Source organism: Labrus bergylta, chromosome 4 (genome assembly GCF_963930695.1).
Source record: "Labrus bergylta chromosome 4, fLabBer1.1, whole genome shotgun sequence".
Lineage (NCBI taxonomy): Eukaryota > Metazoa > Chordata > Actinopteri > Labriformes > Labridae > Labrus > Labrus bergylta.
In genome coordinates, this window is record NC_089198.1 from 32400403 (window position 1) to 32423435 (window position 23033).

The following is a 23033-nucleotide window of genomic DNA, read 5'->3' on the forward strand; positions in this document are numbered from 1 at the left end:
AGCAAAAGCAAAATGAATGCTATTAATAGAATGATGGTGTTCTGTAAAGTGTAGAGTAACTGCGGACATAAAGCACTGCTCTGTTTACTGAAGTACCCAATAATAAAATTAACCCGGGTTAAACACATTTGTCTATACACACGTTTCTATGTACACTTAAGGTATTCATAAATTTCAATTAAAGATCTGAATACTTCCACCACTATTGTCCATAAGTAAGACAAACCCTTTATATTAGAAGGTCAGAACAATTTATAAAATTAAACTCCATCAATTTCATCTCAGCATAATCCACAATGTCTGAGATGTGACAGGACATGACCTTCCAGTGACCTCCTGTTTGTACTGTTCCCTCCAAGTATGATTTAGTTTGTGCTCCAGTGTAAAGATGTTTTTTTTCTGAATATCAAAACTTTATTTGAATCATAGATCAATCAAAGATACATTTCCCTCTATATAATACAATTAAATGCACATTTAATTGAAACAAGTGTCCATCATTACATTAAACAAAAAGTGTTTATACAGGGATAACAACAATGCCAAAACCAGCAAGTTATAAAGCCCTTTCTGTTAGATTTATTTATCAATCAACAACAGATTCACAGATTCATAAAAAAGGCAATTAACCCATTTCATTTCTCAGTGCTATATGTAGTGTTGTCTGTAAAACTGTTCAATTCCAAATCTCTGGCAGTTTACAAGTCAAAGTCAAATTTCCCATAAAGGCATAGCCATTAACGTGTGTGTGTGTGTGTGTGTGTGTGTGTGTGTGTGTGTGTGTGTGTGTGTGTGTGTGTGTGTGTGTGTGTGTGTGTGTGTGTGTGTGCGTGTGTGTGTGTGTGAGACTGACAGTAAATGAGGTTTGTTTGATCCAGATGGGTGGATCAGTGCAGTCAATTTACAGTTTACCAAAGTCAACACATATCAGTTACCTTCCTTCTCTAGCAGGTAGATAAAAATAGTGGATGTCATTGTCCAATCTCTTTCACATATTTTACACAATCAATAATAATTTAAATGCATGTTTATAATGTTTACAGCCATTTTTCTTATGACTCAAAGATCATTAGGAAGATTCACTTTTCATTACATCAAATCTAATATTTGATCTCCACAAACACAAATGTGGTGATTACATTTTGGTGTTTCCTTTAGTAGACAGGACTTATTGGCACACCCCTCTTAGGTGTATAAGGCGTTGTCCTGGTAACCATTTTGATGCAGTCTATGATCGGGCAAACACTGAGGCACAGAGTGCAGCCCGTACAGCTGTCAGTCACAATGGGAAAGTGGGTTTCTGGGTCGAACTCTATAGCCTGGAAAAACACAATATGACACCAGTTACATCTTGTAAATGGTGAGACGAATAAATACAGAGAGAAATGTCTTTATCTAACAGACAGACATACCTGGTATCCAGAGTCATTGCAGGTCATGTAACATTTACCACAGTTGATGCACATTTCTTCATCTATCAGAGCCTGGACCTGGGGACACAGGGAGGAGGGGGGCCGTTATTTTTACAAGCTTAGAGAGAATCATTCTTTGTACATTTCCATTTCCTTATTTGACAAAATAAATGTTTTTTACACTCTTTTTCTTGGTAAGATATTTCTAAAGGTCTGTTTGCTTATGTATGAAAGTAAAAGGTTAGTGCTTTATATACTTATTCATACTGTGACCTTATAGATGGTAAAAGCTGTCTTAAGGAGAGGCTGCATTTAGTCTGCTGAATTAAGATGTGTCTCTTTATATGTGTCTTTATATGTGATTTTTCACACTTGAATGTAATATAAATCAAGTATATCCTCTGAAAATAACTCTGAGTCACGACTGTCTACAATGGGTGTAACACCCGAGTCCCACTGTCTGTGATGTTTTCAGAGTTTAAAGAGTCCTATCTTCACTTTGTTTACATCGCCCGGACGGCGGCTGACTCCTCCCCTCACGTATAAAAGTTGTTTAATTGAGGGACTAGAGAAGCACTTTTTAAAATAATCAAAGTTAATATATAGAATAGAATAGAATAGAATTACTTTATTGATCCCAAACTGGGAAATTGTGATGTTACAGCAGCATGTTATCAGAGCAAATAAAACAATATAAGAATAGATAAATAGTGAATAAGCACTTAAAGTATAAACAAAATAAGAATAAGAAGAGATTTATACATCAAGGATTTAACTTAACATTCCTACTGGTTTAAAAAAATGAAAAATGAAATACAACATTTATTCAGGCTTGTCAACTGAATGTCAAAATACTTGCTGGAGGTAAGAGATGTAAGTTTGCAAAAACAGTGATGACAGTGGTAAATATGTAATAACAATATAGGGGGTTCTCCAGAGCTGTGCAAATTTGTGGCTGAATATCGAATATAATAAATAACATATAATATATGAATATCTAGAGAGGAGGAAACAACGTCAGTAGGTGCAAAGAAACAGCTTTAAGTCCGAGGACACAGACAGAGGGTCTGTGAGGCAGTGCACAGAGGCACAGCACTTTTTTAAACAATCAAAGTTAATATATCGTCATCAACAACATCGCTCTTGAGATTTCTAATCAGCATCAAACCATCCTAAATATCATCATGGTCATTACCAACATCAACAAGATCATCAAGTGTGTTGTTGTTAATGACAGAGCTTGGTCTATTTCTTAAAGGTGCAAAGGACCTTTGCAGATCGAATCGAGTTTGGTACTCAATCCACCACCAGGGGGCGACAGAGGAGCGGAGTCTCGCAAGGGACATGGGTCCCTTTAGAGCAAACTTTGAGAGGTTGAGTTGAATGGGGCATTCATACATTTAGTCATAACAGCAAGACTTTACGAAAGCTGAGACTGTAATGTCATCTGGCAGGAATGGTGGGTATCGTCAGCACAGCAGTGGAATGATAAACCAAGTGAGGTGGTGTCTATGGAGAAGAGAAGGGGACCGAGCACTGACCCTTGAGGTACCCCTGGGGATAAACTGTGCCCTTTCAAGACACTCTGCCAAAAGATTTCCCTAAGATGTAGGACATGAAGCAGCAGAGGGCAGATCCTGTGAAGTTCACAGAGCGTAGATAGGAGGATTTGATGGTAACTGTGTTAAAGGTAGGTGACAGGTATGCTCCCTATCCCTCTTCCTGCATCTTATCCCATCTCTCCCCCTATCCCTTTCCAACCCCGGTGCAGTCTAGGCCTGTGAAGGCTGCAAAAATCCGGCCGAAGATTTCTGCCTTTTAATAAAGCAGTTTTTTCTTTACCACTGTAAATTTTGCTGCTTTGCTAAAGTGCTCATGATGGATAGGCCATGGATAGGATATATAGCAATAAGTAAGGTCTTTTACCTGCTTTTTGTAACATAACAATGAGTAAGGTCTTTTTACCTGCTCTTTTGTAATGTTAACAGACAAAGAGTAAGGTATTTTACCTGCTTTTTTGTAAAGTGTCTTGAGATAACACTTGTCATGAGTTGACGCTATACAAAATAAATTGAATTGAATTGAATCAGCAATACAATTGAGAAATGACCCGCAGCTCTAGCCAAACATAGCGACGGTAGAGAAGTTTGGCCCAGCTTAAAGGCAGGGTTAGTCATTTTCTCCACTTACCCACTGGTTTGATTTCTTTGTAAAAGCCTATTTGTTTAGGAAATTCTTTGTTTGGGGGGTTTTTGATTTTGTCTATGCAAAAGTCAGTCTTACCAGTTAAAAGTAAACCGCGACAGTCTTTAATAATCTGTCAAGACAACTAGGACCAGAGTAGATCATCAAACAGTGAGTAAACAAAAAACACCATTGCGTTGATCATGTCTTGCATTATGCCGTCTGTGGGCATCTATCATATACATAAAATCTTTAGGAGCAGTAACCATGATTGCATGAGGGGGTTGTTGCTCAATGGGAAAACTTATTGAATTTCCAGGTTTTGGAAATAATGACATTTGTTCCAGGTGACAAGAGGAAATGAAGGCGAGGGCAGTAGTAACAGATGTCCAGGCTCAGTTGACTCGCTGGTCTTTAACCAATTCGGTCTTAACACAGTGAGAGCTGCAGTGCATCTTATGGACCTATGTACCCGAGAACCACAACTGAAACGGCTTTTTCTTATTTTTACAAGCCTGAACCTGCCTTGCTTGAATTTCAGCAGGCAGTCATCAGCTGACGTCTCCTACTGATGCTCAGAAGGGAAACTTACTGTAAGTGCTCAGCCCAAACAAAGCCAGGCAATGACCAACTATCAATCTCCATTTAAAACAAGTTTTGCCTCATACACCTAACCTGACTTAATAAACAGTATATTTATATTGTATATTAAATTATGAAATGGCTATACAAAAAAGAGACAAATGGGTACCTGCTCTATGTTGTCAAGTTCCTGGTATGCTCCAATGTAGCGCAGCGCTCTGGCAATGACGTCCTACAGTAGAAACATAAACATTAGCAAACACACACACACACACACACACACACACACACACACACACACACACACACACACACACACACACACACACACACACACACACACACACACACACACACACACACACACACACACACACACACACACACACACACACACACAAACAAACGTGGTATACGTAAAGAAATAAGACACTTTTCTGATTTAATACTTGATTCACAGAAGAGGACGTTGTGCGTGTCTTTGTGTGTTTCATACCTTGACAGCAGGAACAGGTTTTTTGGGACGCTGAGTGCTGACTCTGCTGATGGTGTCTTCAGCCTCATCAGTTTGATCAGCATCTCTGAGCTGCTTCTTGTACTCTGCAACGGCCTCCTTCTTCTCTAGAAGGTATGGACCAAAGCTAGGGAGGCTCTATGTAAACACAAGCACACACACACACACACACACACACACACACACACACATAATTTTGGTATGACTATGCAGATACAAATAATTTGTTTATTTTTTTTATTTTTTTTTTAAAGATGTAAGTTTTGGCTTTTTGTGCCTTTATTCGAGAGATGGGACAGTGGATAGAGTCATAAATCAGGGAGAGAGAGAGAGGGGAATGACATGCGGGAAAGAAGTCACAGGTCGAATTTGAACCTGGGCCACCAGCACCAGAGTTTAATAATTATTATGAGAAAGAAAACATTACAGGTCTTTGGTCTAATAGGAAATTGAATTTAACTTCAGAGAATAATGTTTTAAAGGAGTTGTTTGCACATCCAACTATCAGGTATAACTTATAGCCTTTAAAGGTAATAAATAAAGTATGTCTTCATCATTTGACACAGGTTTTCTCAGGTCTGATCCAGTGTCTCCTTCTCTAATCCCAAGTGGTCTACCTGTACAAAGAAGCTGTACTGGTCAATAAAAAACTAATTGTTCTGTGTACCTTTCCAATGAGATCTTCAATTCTTGGCACTGGTTTTCCTTTTTGATGTTTCACTGTTGGAGGAGATTGACCATCCCAGTCCTTCAGCTCCAGACTCTTCAGGTACAACAAGGTCTTCAGACCTGAACACACATGTTCATCCAAATGGTATCGTTATATAGTCTCAATATCTTCTATCTAAAGTAGAGATGCATCTGGAGGGCTGAGAGCATGAACAGTTGATATTTGACTCTTTAGGCTATGGATATAAAGGTATATGAGGAGGATATCAGGGTACTGGTGTCACAATAGAGGAGAAAGTCAGTTACTTACCCACACAGTAATCCTCAATCACTGTGAAGTCCTGATTCTGTACTGCACTGCACACCTTTGGTAATCAGACACAAGGAAATCAACAGATATAAAAACACATTATTAAACCAAGTTTGTGTTTGCTTGTTTTCTGATGAAGTATATAGCTTTCAATCCTTATATTAATAATAATAGATCTCTGATCATAATATATATTATTGGTCTATTTGTATTAAAGACCTTAGATTCTCACTGCTTCTATCCTCAATCTGCTCTGGGATGAAACCCACATTAGTGTCTTTTGTAATACTGCATGCACTTACTTTTTGAGTAACAGTGGTTTGTATGAACCTGAGAGAGAGGAGCTCTCAGAACTTCCCATTTTAAAAACCTTCTGTTTATACCTACTGCTGAAACTTAATTAAGATTAAAGTCTCATTTTCAAACAAAATGTATTCATCAATTAATGATATGCTACTCAACACATCACATCAGCCTCACCATGCTGTTACAAAGTTACAAAGTTACCTGTAACACTGAGGCCCCGGCATGAAGAAACTGTAGTCCACTCTCAGCTGAGTCGATACCTCCTGTGGCCAAAACTGGGAAACCAGGAATAGCTCTGCCGATGGCCGATACTGCTCTGAGAGCGATAGGTCTGATGGCGTTACCTGCACACATGGTCAGAGTAAGCTTTTTAGTGTAGCATCTCACTAGAATCTGTTTAAAGTGTAATTTATTAGTAACTTCAATTTTTTATTTAAGGATGATAGAGTGTCTTCTCATGTACCAACAAATCTGACACCAAAAGTCTCACTAGGTCTCCAACATTTCAGGCTGTAGTTGTAGTCCAATACAATTTGAAAACATAAATACTGGTTAACCATCGAATAAACAGCTTTTTGTAAAACTCTTTTATAATTGTGCATTTCATATCCCGGTTGAATCTGTGTAAGGATTTCTGTGAACAGTATGCAGTCTTGCCAGATGGAAAATACAGCAATATCGTACTGCAGCTTTTAGCATACATTTAGCCTTTTCTGCAATTATTGTTCGTACAGAGGGCAACATTATGGTACAAGTACAGAAAATATCGTACATCTGTCAACACTGACAGTATGTCTTATTTCTTTGTCAGACTTTAATAAATTTACACATCCTGACTTGTACCATTTAGCCTTTGAAAATGCATTTATCCTGTCCGTAGTTTGTGCCTCTGATTGGAGGGTTTTAAGGTTTAGTTTATAAGGATTGTCTCAGATTTTGCTTGGAGTTTATACATCATCATCAAAAGAAAGTCTGACTAAGAAACAAGAGGTGTAGGTATTCACCAGACTGAGAGTCTCTTAAGGTAAATCTTAATAAAGTTGCACAAGTGCAATAGTTAAGGTACAAGGGATTGTCTATGTGTTAGTGTGTGTCCTCACCAGACACCCCTCCATACGTGGTGCGTTTGCCCTTTCCAACACCAGGCCAGGGGGAGCCATCGGCCTTCAGTCCCATCATACCTGAGACTGTGTTGGTGGCTGTTACACCGTCTGCTCCACCTGCAAAACAAACTTAACTATAACAACAACCCACACGTGTTCTAAAAATAAATCAGGTAATTACAATGTCAAAAAAACAGTTTTTTAATAATGGAATTAAAAAAATTACCTTCATGAGCAGCCTTTGCAATGTCAACAATATTGGTAACGTTTGGTGTCAGTTTGGCAAAAAACGGAATGGAAATGGCTTCACGCACCCAGCGACAGATGTTACGCACCAACACAGGGTCCTAACGATTAAGAAACATAAACAGCATTTAGCAATTTTGGAAAGCTTCACTAGATGGTGGCCTCTATAATGTACCACATCAGGGGGTAAATCATGCAGTACTATAATTAATATAGAGTATGATGATGTATATAATATGCCTCTCTTCTGTGTGTGTGTGTGTGTGTGTGTGTGTGTGTGTGTATCTACCTGTCCACAAGCCAATCCCATTCCTCTCTCGCCCATCCCATGAGGACATGACAGGTTCAGCTCCAGTGCATCTGCTCCTGATTTCTAAACACACAAATGATTGGATTTGACATGTTCCCAAACCACAGTTTAAATCTCTGTATGTTCTAATAATAATTACCTAATTGTTATATTCTGTAAATTATGTTGAGAGTTTCTGTGAGGATTAGACATTTCACTCACCTCCGCCATCTTGGCCAGTACTGTCCAGTCTTCCTTGTTGTAACTGCACATTATACTGGAGATCACCACCTGACAGAGAGACAAGGCAGAGCTAGTTTTCAGATTTCTTGGAGATATAAGAGAGTGTCAAAAACATATATTGGTCTTTCCCTTCATCCATCTAACATGACTTTGACAAAAGCTATGGGGGCATCTCACTTGGATGTTTGAAGAAACAATGCTGAGTGTCACTGCTCATTGGTAACCACTACCATAGGCAGATCTAACTCCTCACATTTTCAGGATAATATCGGGATATCCTCGTCTTGAAATGTTCAAGGATTGCCTTTCACAAAAGTACATTGAAGCGTGAGATTGTCGGATCTGAACGCACTCTCACAACTCAAAATACTCCACCACTTCCAGGGGTTGCTGGGAGAAAAGTCAGGGTGAACAGATTTGACTTTGCTTTCTCACATGCGGTCCACCCAGACATTGAAAAGTCATTTTCCGGCCATTTGAAAGGGATTTAGAAACACCTGCAGCCTTTTGAGGTAACATGAACATATTTGACAAACTCCTGCTTTTCATGTTCTTTGTAAATGGAGAACCATGTCCACTGAGAAACAAATAGGTTGATGGTAAAAGTTACTCACATTATTGGGGAAGTCTTTCTTTAGCTCTTCTACTGACTGACACCAGTAGGCTGCTGTCTTCTCACTGATGAGCTCAATGTTGAGGAAGGAGCCTTGGCCTGGTCCAAACACATGACCTGAGGTGGTTCCACGCACAATACGAGGGGACACATTGGTCACCAGGTCCTGCAGAGACAGATTACTTAGATTGACATAAGTGGTTTTTAAAAAATGGAAGAGCTTAGCAATCAAGTGTCTCTTTACTCGAATGGTACCTCATCAAGATAACACAATATGGTATAGTGACTGTACCAGATACATGATGCACACAGATACACATTATTATATTTCTACATGTCTGTATCTCAGAGTTATACTTGATGGCCTTGAGGAACAGACATTGCATGTCACTGCCCCAATGTATGAGCATGTGACAAACAAATATCTTGAATCTTTTTTGGCTAGACGGAATCAGAATCCAGCTCTATTTCATTCATATCAGCAGGCATGCTTAGGCATCTTACTCATAGAGTGAGTAAATGAGGTTCCCTTCAGCTGAAACAAATGTATTTCAGCTGAAATTACCTCACAACATTAATCTTGTAAATTCTCAATAAATAGAGGAATTGGAAAGTGCGGGATTGGACTTTTTGCTGGACAAATAAATCTAATTATTTGGCTTTACAACATTGTGTTTGACATTCTTTAGCTAAACTGGCTAACAGCGCTAGCAGCCCCGGCGGCTAGCGGCAGCCAGCGCTAGTGGCCTCGGCGGCTTGGCAGTTACTGCAGATCTTTGGTTGATTAAAATTGTACAGCCTGCAATAAAATAATTGCTCAGCCTGCAAAGTTTGTCTTTATGGTAGCTTTTATTTATTTGTTGTAAAGTTTGTCCTTTGGTTGTTTGCCATAGTTTTAGTTTTTGTTCATGTCGTCTGCTTCACAGCTGTCTCGCAGAACATCTAAGAGATGTTTGTCTGCACAGTTTATTGCCTTATTAATTTGATTTTGAAGTAAACATGTTCATAAAACTCAAAACAATTATTAAGGCATTCTCAACATCTTTCCTGGATGCTAAGTATACCTTACACTAAAAAAAAACCCTGTAAGATTTGCTTCTTGTTGCCCACATCCACACAAACAACTTTAACCAACTAGGGGCAATATTTGCTTTATTTTGGCAAGATGAAATTAAATATCTCATGCTGTTCTTTCAATGTCTCATTACCTACAGTATTTGGATTGGTTCATCTCCTAATTTGTTGTTTGTTCCTGTTGTGACTACTCTTTGTGCAGGCTTGGTGCATCTATGTATGTTTGTGTGAACTATACCTTATCCAGCCCAAATGTTTTGGTCAGAGCGAAGCCCCAGCCTTGTTCAAAAGCTCTCCTGATCATAGCTGTACTGGTGGTGGGTGGGGCAGATGCCAGGCCAAATGGGTTTGGAAACTTTATTCCACAAACTTCAACGCTGATGTCCACCTGATCTATAGCGCTGTAGAACAACGGCAGCTTAGGAACCGGGTCCACTGTCTGTCCATGCAGGGACTACAGTAAGAGAAGAGAAAAGTCCATCATTTAAATGACATCACTTATAAAACATTTTCTCAAAATAAGTAAGTTTTGTATTTTTCAATCCGACTCTTTGGCTCATTACTCAGACCTGTGGGTGTACTTAAACTGTGTTAAAACCAATGTCAAGACACTTTGTCCTTAGATTTTAAACACAATTAATTCAGACAGATATACGCAGTTTTGTGCAAAATCAGCAATTCCAAAGTGGAAAACAAGTAAATAACATTTAAACGCCATTTACACATGCAGCTACAAGTGGGGACTTTATCATTGTAACCCTCTGCTAACAACAAAAACCTGTACATACGAGAAGAAACTACACTAACTCCTCTCTATGGATCAGCTAGCTGCAGAATATATATATATATATATAAAAAAAAGCATCCTCAAAACTAGACAAAAATGTGCTGACTGACGATGGCTTTTGGTGACTTACATCCCAAAGACTGACGATATCATGGAATCAAATAATAGGATCATAAAAGTATTTCCTCCTCACTAATCTGGTAAACACTCTGTGTCCCAAAGGGTCCCTGTCTTAGACGTTGACTGAAGCATCCATTTTTTATCTAACATGGAGGGCCTGCAGTAAGTTGCCACCCATTTAGCAAGCGCTGTCATTAAATTATTTGATTTAGTTTAATCAACAGGTCCAAAAAGTGCTCATCTGGCTTTGTAGATGTTGTTGACTGCTGGAATCAGTCTAATTTGCTAGCCTGTATGCTAAGCTTATAGGCTCAAAGTACTTTGGTGATATTTTACCTCTGTTTGACACAAGTTGCATATAACTTTTGACTTGTCAACTGAGCTGTTTTTAAAAGTGAAATGATCCATTCAAACACACAGTTATGTCGCTTTTTTCCCATCACTGCGGTTGCAGGAAGATGCTGACCTTAATCAGACCTTAATAGCATTGTGATTAACCCTCCTATGTGTAATATCTAGCTCTTCTCCAAAGCAAAATTGGACTCTTTTTTTTCTCTATGAGTAAAAGACCAGGCATTTCCAAAAGTAAATAAATGGTTTATTTGCCTTTGCTTTAAGGATCTGTCACAGAAATGTTTAACTTCGACCTACCTTGGTCCAATCTTGTGAATGTACAAGTTTGCCTTTTATTAAACATAAAACAGAACTTGTATATGCTACAGGATGAGCTATGAAGTAGATCTAAGTAGAGATGATTGTACCTGTATGTATCTGTGAAGATGCCAAGAGGCCTGCTTGCCATCATTCACTGATTCCACTGTGGTGTTTGCCAAACCAGCAATGTCTCCTCCTGCAAACACCCAGGGCTCACTGGTCTGCATTGTGTCTGTGTTCACCTCTGGAGTACCCCAGCGGTTCAGCTTGACAGGAGCCATGGCCTCAGTCACTAAGATATGAATTTTAATTTGCATGAGTACACGTGTTTGTTACATTTGGACCACTTGTGTTTTCAGCAAAAACTAGAGGTCAATGTCATTTGAATTATACACAGTATATGATAGTTCTCCTGGTTTCATGAACTGAAGCTAAAAAAAAATCAATGTAGAAAAACATAAATAAATAGTTCATCTGAAGCAGGCATTACCCAACCATCCATACATACATATATCCATCCATCCATACATACAGCCAACCATCCATCCATCCATCCATACATCCAACCATCCATACATACATACATCCATACAGACATCCAACCATACATACATCCAACCATACATACATACATACATCCATACAGACATCCAACCATACATACATCCAACCATACATACATACATACATCCATACAGACATCCAACCATACATACATCCAACCATACATACATCCAACCATCCATCCAACCATCCATACATACATACATCCATACATATATCCATACATAAATCCATACATCCATCCATCCATCCATTCAACCATCCATCCATCCATCCATCCATCCAACCATCCATACATACATACATACATACATCATCCATCCATCCATACATCCATCCATCAATCATCCATCCATCCATAAATCAATCCATCCATCCATACATCTATCCATACCTACATGCATAAATACATACAAATACACTACAGTATGAAAACAAACAACTGCAGACACTGTTGCTCATTTACTCAACAGATAGTTTGTGAATCACCTTGCGGCTCGTTGAGTATTGACCCAAAGGCACTAATGATGTAATCAGCCTTCAGCCTGACTACTTGGTCCTCATCCTCCAACCAGTCACCTCCCTCAGTCTGCTCAGTGCGACAAAACTGTAATCCTGCAACACGACCATTTTTCATGATGACCTCGCGAGGAGAAAGGAATGGCAGGAACTCGCACTTTTCCTCCTTGGCCAACTCCATCTGACAGAATAAAGCCCATGTTTTTAAGCACTCTATATATGCATTTATCTTTATACAGTATCTGTCAATTAAAACCCTTAGCTGTACCTCCTCAGGAACAGCCCTGATGTTGGTGAATCCCTTCCTGAAACACACATAGACTCTTTTGGCTCCACAGCGAAGAGCTGAGGTGGCACAGTCAAACGCAGTGTCCCCGGCCCCAAGAACGATCACCACGCCTCTCATCTCTGGGAGGGAAGAGCGACACTGACACATACCTAAACAGAGTGAGATGGAGAGACTCGGTCTGAGAGATTGTCTCTGACATGATGATCTTACAAACCTTATACTGTATACTTAAACATATTTAGCTCTAAACCCACTGAGCCCACTACTCCCCTTTAGATTTACTGAATTATAGTAGCCTAACATTTTGGGTTTTATGAAGTTAGGTTGTATGGTATATGTTGTAACTTCTACTCCTAAGAAGAACCAGTCGACAACTTTATGTCCATATATTCACTCTTTATATAGAATGGTAGCAGAATGTAAACGAGACAGCAACGTGCTGCAATCAAGGGTAAAACGAGTGGCGTTCAAGTGCAACCAGAAAATAGGAAAACCCATACTCAAACTCAAAACCTAGTTATTTATCATACTCATGTTACAACAGTATACTTATAAAGTAGTGTCTGTAGTGCTATTACCAAGAGTCCAGCTTCATTATTTGCTGTGGGTTTTACACAATCCTCTTCAGAAAAATGCTCATTGAAGACTTGAAATGGGGTCTTCGTGACTTGCATAGTGTTGATGTCATTTTAGCTCAGTGTAATCTGGACTTTGACCGGGGCCAGCGACACATAGCTTAGCTCTGTGTAGAAACTCTGGCCATTCCACCCTTTCCAAACAGGGTCAGTACTGACTTATATATTGTACATAGTAAACTTACTATTAATAGTAATTTATTAGTAAAACCCCATTAAAAAAAAACAACACAAAAGAAAAAAAAAACAATTTTCCCTTTCTTACCATGCATGGGGTGAGAGTATGTGTGTTTAACATTTGTTTAGCTTGTTTGTGTTCGTTCACATCAGTACCTTTCTTGCTGGCTAAGGCCACCATGGGCAGAAAGTCTTTGGAGGTGAAGAAACCTTGATCCATGGTTAAACCATCAAAGATCTTGGCCCTGTTGGCCTGAGGGAGACCTGGAGACACACAAATGCAAAACATTTTTAGAAACTTTAAAACAACGTTTCTCACATGTTTACAGAAATAAAGTGCCTTAGAGTTCAAAGGCTTGCCTCCCCCACCCCCTTGCTCCCTATCCCTCTTCCTGCATCTTATCCCATCTCTCCCCCTATCCCTTTCCAAGCCCGGCGCAGTCTAGGCCTGTGAAGGCTGTTTCATCATGAGCCGGGGATCCGGCCGAAGATTTCTGCCTTTTAATAAGACAGTTTTTTCTTTTTTCGAGATAACACTTGTTATGAGTTGACACTATATAAATAAAATGTATTGATTGATTGAATTGAATTGAAAGGAGAAACACATGGACTGTGTATTTATAGCATTATTCAAGCTCACCAATCCCAAGGAAAACAGCCTTAAATCCTTCCTCCTTCAGGGAGGTCAAGGTCATCCCACTGATACCTAGACCCTTCTCGCATTGAACCTGGAATATCCACAAAGAAACACATTTCATAAGATCATTATGGCATGTTCAGGATGCTCTAAAAACATCACATTATCATGTATATATTCAACACCATGATGAAACTATAATAATTTGTCTTTGCTAGCTTTCTTTCAAAAATGGTACTTATGATACATTTAACATATATCTTATCATAATTAAATTCTAACAACCAAGAGTAAACCTCATGACTTAACTTTTATTTTGGAAAAATTAATTTCAGCATTTTGCAGCATGAACACTTAATGCACTTTAAAAAAAACCTTTGGGGCCTTACCTTGACCCCCAAGTCCTTCATCAGGTCTATTTCAAACTGGACAACCTCATAGGGAAGCCGGAACTGAGGGATTTCTGCTGTGCTGCAGGAGGGAAAATGAATTTTTAATGTTGAATTTTCCTTTTTTGTACAAGTGTATATTTGTGTAGAAATAGCACTTTAATTATTGCCCGTTCAAGGCAGTCCCTGTAACTTCATGCCACTTCATGTACAACCACACACTGGAATATTACCCCATAGAGGAATCTATGTAGTACAAAAGCATTATGAAGGCGGAGCTATGTTACTGCGCTGTTGCAGAATTGCAATCTCAAAAGGGATACAGTTTCTTATATCTTGCCTCCTACCGCCTTGATTTCCTACCGAACCAACTTGTTTCATTTTTGAGAAGGCATTTTATAGTCACATCTAATAAAGGACAAAGTCTTCAAGCTTCTACTGGACTCTTAGCCAACTACTAGTCTGCTGGAACCAATTCCATCAAACATCTTCACAGACCATTTTCCATACACTTAACCCAAAAGCCACTTGCATCAACAACTCTTCGCTGTGTCCAATGTTATCAAGCAAGCTCAGGTCACCCCGCCCCTCAACCCAACCAAGGTTGAAGCCTACAGACAAGTTTTACCTATACCCCTTGACTCTACCGATACTGCAGTACTATCAGTAACAGACAGTTACTATTACTGCTAGATCTTTTCTTTGCCTTTGACACAGTGAACCTCCAAATCCTCACTTCACTCTCTCTGAGCTTGGTGTCTCAGGATCGACCCCCCCACTGGTTCATGTCATACTTGTCACGGATATCTTTCAGAGTAAAGAGAAGTGTCCAAAACCTACAACTTATTCACAGGGGTGCCTCAAGGTTTAGTGCTCAGTCCCCTTCTCTTTTCAATAAACACCTCTTCACTTGGTGCAATGATCCACTCCCATGTTTTCTCATACCTCTGCTATGCAAACAATATGGCATCAATGATTTAACATGCTTTATTTTAATTAGATTCTGCATTGTTTTGCTTTCTGTTGAAGTTTTGGGATATGACTGCTCCCTTGTGGGTTTCGGGTAACGTAAAGGGCTAATTCCACGAAGATACTAAACTACATCTGTCATGATTTGATGCCCTTAGGCCACCATAGAGGCAACTGTGACGTCATCAGTGTTGTATCGGAGTTAGCAACATAACAGCTACATGTGGGCTAGATAATAAAGAAAGTGTTAAACTTGCAGCTAAGACTTGCTGCTCCTTCTTGAGGAGTTACCATTCATGACAATATCTCTACTGGCAGGCCTGCATGCACATCCAAACCTCTGCAGAAGATCCAGAACACAGCTGTGGGACTGGTCTTCAACCACAACCACAGGTACACACTACCTCCCACCCACTACTGTCACTCTGTCAATAAAATGCGCCTGGTACTCCAATCACAATAAGGCCCTTAGTCGCTAACTGGGCTATCCTCCTCTATAGCACCTCTGTTAGAATGAGTTACTGAACTCAATTTGATCTGCAAAGTCCCTTTCCACCTTTAAGTATAAGCTAAAGACCCAGGTCATTATAAACACCTCTTCATTCAGTGATATTGTTGCTGTTGGTAACGTTGGTTATGATGATATGAAACGATCCGTCATGTTACTTAAGGTCATGTTTTATTTTTTTGTTCTGCCTGGATGAGGCTAGTTGGTGTCAGTGTGAGTTAATGGATATGATTAAACAAACAGAAAACAGCTGGGAAGCTGCGGTTGATGAGGGTGAAAAAAAAGAGTGCAAAGAGGATGACGGCATCCCTGATCTCCCTGTTATCGTTTGTCATGGAGATTTTTAGTAGAAAATAAACAAACCTTGAAGCGGTATTGTAACAGATAATACTGATATTCTCTTTGATGTTGTTGCTGATGATGACTATCAAGATCATAAATAAAAGAAAAAGAGTTTTAAAAACTTTGCATCTAAACGCCCAGTGCATTGCCTCGTTGTCTCATTCACAGTGGTGGCAGAGAAGAGGACACTGAACAAACTGTTATAATGTATAATCTTTAAGAGCTCAGCTCAGAACAAGGTCTAAGGTAAGGGGTCAGATTCACCGCAGAAACCTGGAGCCAGTTCACATTCTCTGGTATGATTTTATTTACAGTTGGATGCTGATACCTTAGTCCTCCGATGTACTTCTGCTTCTCAAATACAGTGATATTATCGTATCCAAGACGAGCCAGGAAGGAGGCACAGCTGACTGACGCTGGACCACAACCAATCAGAGCTATCGATGAGTGGTAAGATTCTGGCATTTCATTGGCTGGTGGGAGTTCAGGATTTCTGACTTGAGGGATGCCCATCTTACTAAACACCTAAGAAGACAAAACACACACAAAATATTTAGTTTACTTCAGGTGAAAACAATAAAAAATCTAGAAAACACAGACCTATAGACTCAGACAACATACATGAAAAACATTAAATACATACCTTAAATCAAAAGGATTTGGTCAATGTTTTATTTCCTTAATGGCTTTATATGTGATTTTTTTGATCCAGCAGATGTCGCCCTTGAGCACCAGCATGAAACCCAAACAACTCGAGCTGCATTGTTGTGTTAGCATGCTAATGCTAGCGATCTTTATTATGCTCGTATCTTCACACTGCATGTAAATTTACCTGAAATGAGCGTGATCTAGAAACACAGTTAAGCAGTGAGTACAGTATGTTATTCTTCTTTTCTCTAGTCCCTCAATTAAACAACTTTTATACACGAGAGGAGGAGTCAGCCGCCGTCCGGGCGATGTAAACAAAGTGAAGATAGGACTCTGAAAACTCTGAAAACATCACAGACAGTGGGACTCGGGTGTTACACCCATTGTAGACAGTCATGACTCACAGAGTTATTTTCAGAGGATATACTTGATTTATATTATATTTAAGTGTGAAAAATCACATATAAAGCCTTTAATAATGACAGTTTCACATTAACATTCACCTTAATAAAAACCGAATGATTCATCAAGTTTTAAGCCAGAACTCACCTGTAAAGGCTTCACAATTTTAGAGCCATTGAATGGTTAATTTTATTGTTATATGACAATTATGTAGATAAAAGACACAAGTGAGACAGCTTATTAAATGTTTCATTCAGAATAGCTCGGCAGCTGTAAATGTTTTACCTCGGTAGCAAACTGCTGTAACCCTCCGATGTTAATAGGTCCCTCCTCTGAAGCGTATAAGTTGCAGCCCCCCACACACAGCTCTGATGTGGGACAAACCATTCCACAAGTCAAGCCCAAGGGGTTGTCGGAGAGGATAGCCCGCGCTGCTCCATAGTAGTTCTAGTACACACACAGATACACAAACATGAATGATGAAATAGCACTTACACCTTTCTTCATATTTGACTACTCTTCATTCATTGTTTGTTTTCTAACTTCCTCTGAGCTATTCCCTAAAATCATTGAACCAGCATTCAAGAATGTTTGCATAAATGCGTTTGTATGTATATATATTTTTTACAATACCTTATTAGAGATGCTTGTGATAAATGACTTAATGTCCAGGTTAGTAGGGCAACTCTTCTGACAAGGAGCATCCGCACATTTAAGACACCTAAACACAGATTTGACTTTCATTTGAGGGTTTAGCCAAAATGTGAAAAACTTTAAAAAAAGAAAGAAAATCTTTTCTGGTCCAAAACAGCAGCAAACATCATTTGAAGACATTCAAATCAAACATGTTCAAAAACAATACAGCAGTATTGGCACACACTGTCTCTCTTGTTGCTTTGACTCAATGACAGCAGATACAGACTTTAGTTTATAATGATCCCCGTTTTAGTCTGAATGTATTATATACCAATATTTGCTCGTTAGCATTTGAAATAAGTGCAGCTAAGGCAAAGGGTGATGTCATTAGTTTAGTTGTTTTTGGTTTGTAATCAAGCGGTGACCGAAGTGAAATATGAACATTATAGATCCAAAACATAGAATGGCCATGAACAGCAACGAATCACAAATCATTTTGAGTGTGAGTGCCAGTTAGGGCTGGGAAATTCATCGAAAATTAATCGAAACTGACATTCAAAACTTCTAATCAATGTAATCTTGCCCATGTTAATTATTTTCAGATTCAAGTGACAACACGTCTAATCCTCGACATGGAAGCAATGTCCGTCTTTTGGACACATTTTGTCTTTAGGGAAGACGACACCGAACAAAAAGAAGTCAAATGTAAACACTGAGGAAAAACTAGTTGCAAGAAATGCAAGTTATTTATTTTCTTCTGTTTCAGAGAAGTTAATTTCTACTTTAAACTAAAATGTGTCGTTTTCATTTCAAGCGATGCTTTGATTTCAGTTTGAAATATTCAGTAAATAACCACAAAATAGTTCATCTGATATGCACTCTGTCCTTAGAAAACATATCCCAGCTTTAATAGTTCAGTATGTTTACAGCAGAGACCTCGTCAGTAAACTATGAGGGCAGAAACCAAAAACAAAATAATTGTTCATTAATCGTAATCGAGGTCAAATGTTCCATTAATCGTGATATTGATTTGAGGTCATATCGCCAGTCCTAAGCTCACATGGAAATTCAAATAGTACTTTTGAATGTATCTTACTAAAACTAACCTCTAGGAAAACCCTAAATAAATATTGAGAGGATTCTAGAGAGATGATTCAGATAATCTGGGAATTATAAACGTCTGTGCAAAATGTAATGACAGTTGAACAAATGCTGCCTCTTTACTCTTAACCAAAATGGAGGTGTGATATGTATAGCCATGCTTCTTTTAACCAGCTGCTTGTATGACTTTAATCCATGGCAAATTCAATGTATCCTCATATGCAGATCTACTTTTACTAATCCTTCCTGTTGGTGCAATTTATCATATTTGATCTGCTAATAATAGGAGTTCTCTATGCTGATGACCTTTATCCTTAATATGAGAAAGTGAGCTTGTGAGATTGGAGTTGAAAATATGTTATGAGTGACATTTATACTTACAAAAATGATTCATTAAAAATATTGACTCACCTCAGTGCTTCTCGTAGAGCTCCACGCTCGCTCAGGGTGGTATGTTTGATATCATCAAAGTTGTTCTCTAATTTAACACAAGACTGAAATTTTAAAAAAAGGAAGAAAGAAAGAAAAACATTAATGACAAAAAACGAAAGGAAACAAGGACACATGAAAACAAAACTTGGTGGGTGACAGACAAAGAGGATGACACATTCAAATGAGTGCTTTTGGCAAAATAAATGCTGCCGACATTTAGCCAAGATGTGCTGGTTTGAGAGTGTTGATTATCTTACATCACAGCCCCGCTCAGGGTTTCTCTTCCAGTGTTTCTTTTCTCTCTTCTTGTTTTCTGTGGACATGATCTGAGCATGTGTCTTCACCCTGGGATTCAGAGCCAGGATGCTCTGTATGCAATAAAATAAAATGGGTCAACACATTGAAACACATTGTTAAGTTACAACGAGTTAGCTGCTCCTGAAAGCAGATTTTAAGAATGCCACAAAGTTATTCAGACACTGCCTTTTTGAAAACCAAAAAATCTTAATAAATGATTAAGCAGGCTCTAGGAATGTCAGGATTAAAAAACTATCTATTTAAAGTTTTATTAATTGCATTTTTTTGTCTTAAGAAAGTATAAATAGAAATTCTTGCTTGTGTTTCATTCAGCTTGGAAACTACATGTGTCCCAGAACACACACACACACACACCTGCTGCCAAAAACATTGAAGCTATGGAACATTCTGGGAAATCTGCTTGTTTGGAAGGTCGGGGTCAAGGTGATAAGATAATGGTGAGATAATGGTCATTGCACTAAGGTTATGTGACCTGCTGCATAGCTGCATGAAAATATCCATTAAAAGAGCAAGTTGTGTATTCATGAAAAAGTCCACTGAATTCTACAATTCACTTATCAGACCCTTTTATTCAAAGCGACGTACATCAGAGAGTAAGTACAACACAAGCAAGGATCTAGAAAAAAGGGAACAATGTCAGTAAGAGCAAACGATCAGCTTTGAATCTGATTGGACACACAGGTGCTGACAGGAAGTGACCAGAGGCAAAGCACAACATTGAGGGCAGTTCTTGAGAGCTCTAATCAGTATAGAAACCATCTTATAAGTCATCGTCATTACCATCATCATCATCAATAATATGGAGACCATCATCATTAAGTTAGTAGGTATTCATGAAAGAGCTGGGTCTTTAGCTTTTTCTTAAAGGTGCAGAGGGACTCTGAAGACCCAATGGAGTTTGGAAGTTCATTCCACCACCCTCTTCTCTGTCCTGAATGGATCAAGCCATATTTACTGACGCACTTTAGGGTATTAATGATAGCGGTATCTAGGTCCTGGTAATAAGTCAAGTCAACATTATTAGGACAACTAAAACAACCGAGGCTGGCCAAAGTGCTGAACAGAGTAAAACCTAAAACACATATCAAACCATATTCAAATAATAATAAAAAATGTATTATTTGGATTAAAACATCATAAAAATCAGTTTTTAGATGTTGCAACCCAACCCAGTCAACCTCGAGGCCTTCCTAATTACCCTACCAGTCAAAAATATCTGTAGTGTGTAGGTTATTCTAAAGTTACATTATGAAGACTTGTGTAAGTCAGTGTACTTCTTGTGATGAAAGATACAACAGAAAAATCAAAGTACTTGGTCTTTTTCGATTCTCAGATTTTTTGAAATTTTCAAAATCCAAAACAAAAAAGGCCAACCAGAATTGACATTTTTAGACACTTCCAATCCCTTATTTACAGAATCACAACATATAAGAGAGTTCAGTACAGAGTTCTCTGATCTATTGCTCCGTCTCTACATGTGCAGAATCATACCTTCACTTGGACCATGCGTCACTTATCTACAGGTTGTACAACAAATCACATGCTTTGTTGCACAACACCATAAATCTGTATTAGGACTACATAACATGGATTTGATTTCTTATAATCCCTACTACGGCAATATGGTGGAAGTAAGTGTTGTTGAAGAAAGAAAAGGGTTTGCGTACTCTGCTGTGTATATTATGAACTGTATTGTTCTTCATAAGGTCAACTGGACTGCTTTACTCGGGCATTTGAATATCTTCATTTACAAAGCTATCCTAGGAACGACCGGACTACCTTTTCCTCTCTTTTTAATTATTCATATGTTGGACTTTGTGCAACTTATTTGTGCTTTGAACAACTTAGTTACCCTGAATGGTTAAACTTTCTGTATGCAGCTCTTTTAACTGATGATTATGAAATGTGTACTGTATGTGTTTGAGTGTTTTTGTTGTTGAAACTGTGTATTGCTGCTATTCTTTGCCAGGTCTTCCTTGAAACAGAGATCTCTGATGTCATTAGGGCTAACCTGAATAAAGAAAGGTTAACAATATTTGTATAAATATATATTGGTCTCTATCAGCTGTCTGCAAAATTTTAGTGTCAAATCCACTCCTTAATGCAACTCAGTATACAAACACATATGTGGGACTGAGATTAATGTAAAGAGTTGGGGACTAGAATTTAACAATCATATTTGGACCAACAATTGGGACATCCTTTAAAATGCTATTTAACAGTAAAATCCTGACACAAGAGTACAGATATACATCTTAATAAAACAACATTAAACCCGCTTCAGTCAGTGATTAACAAGAGGAATCATTGAATAAGGCTAAATATTTAGAAAGTGTATAACTTTGTGCCTATATTACAACAGCTTGAAACTGTAATGATCTGTTTTTCAGATGAATATTGTTAAATCTGAGGTAGAGCTAACACATGAATGTATATGCCACCTTGTTGATAGTACACAAGCTATTTACAAAAAAACATAAAAAGTGCTAAAAACTAAATGAAATAAACAAAGAGCAGTTTACCTCAATGTCTGGAAGATCTTTACTCAACATGATGCTTCTCCTGGGTAAAAGCTTTCGAGTGCTTTCTGAAGATCTGCCAGAGAATGTTTTTCTGAATTAGAGGTCCGAAACTCTGACGGGGATGCTCTTCTTCCAAGTGGAGTTATCAGAGAGCTGACCGTCCTTATCACTCCTGCTTTTCTTACTAGCAGTTGGTTAACAGGATAACTGCTTAAAAACACGTTTTTTTCCCCCTCAACTTAATCTATTGATAAGAGCAGAGTGAGTCTCTCCGGGGTTGAAGTTCAAGAGGAGCTGGGTAGTGGACATGTTTCTGGGTGCATTGCACTTGAACTCTGGACAAATTAAACAATAACTTTAAACTTTGAGGGTTCAAACTCCACCTAATGAGGAGGGGGGGTGGGGGAGTGAGGCCATGCAAACACACAGATCTGTTTTAACTACTTCCTGCCTCAAAGACTCTTTATATTTACTGCTACTCATGGTGAGCCCTTCACTCTCCTCAGGAAACAGGCCTTACACAGCCAGTCAGAAGTTTCATATTGCAAACCATTTTTGGTCTTTTAATTCGGAAAATATGTCTTTAAGGTCTAGATAGAATGCTGATAAGTCTTCCCTCTTTTATCTTATTGGGTTTGTCAAATCAAATTCATTTCTTCTTCATCTCAATGTTTTCTTTTTCTAATATTCTGATCTCTCTGTCTCTCTCTAATGCCCTGCTCTTTTGATCGCTCTCCACAAGCCCATTTTTGTTTCTTCTCAAAAATCACTTCTAAACATTTGCTTAGATAGTAACTCTCTGCAGGTCCAGGTTGCATACTTGTATGCATTTATTACAT

General features: G+C 38.6%; 1 protein-coding gene across 1 annotated transcript; it reads right to left on the reverse strand.

The window, feature by feature from the left end:
- Window positions 1-749: 749 nt before the first annotated feature.
- Window positions 750-22497, reverse strand: dpydb (dihydropyrimidine dehydrogenase b). Its single transcript, XM_020629897.3, has 25 exons — window positions 22195-22497; window positions 19612-19722; window positions 19334-19416; window positions 17819-17906; window positions 17471-17632; window positions 16464-16660; window positions 14317-14398; window positions 13931-14018; window positions 13447-13554; window positions 12458-12627; window positions 12160-12370; window positions 11214-11398; window positions 9784-9999; window positions 8473-8637; window positions 7838-7906; window positions 7616-7699; window positions 7307-7427; window positions 7078-7197; window positions 6179-6321; window positions 5672-5726; window positions 5360-5481; window positions 4675-4830; window positions 4348-4410; window positions 1413-1490; window positions 750-1319 (listed from the first exon to the last, which is right to left on the reverse strand). Exons 1-25 carry the CDS (start codon window positions 22222-22224, stop codon window positions 1155-1157), a joined length of 3072 nt encoding a protein of 1023 aa, XP_020485553.1. The 5' UTR covers window positions 22225-22497; the 3' UTR covers window positions 750-1154.
- Between the last annotated feature and the right edge of the window lie 536 nt (window positions 22498-23033).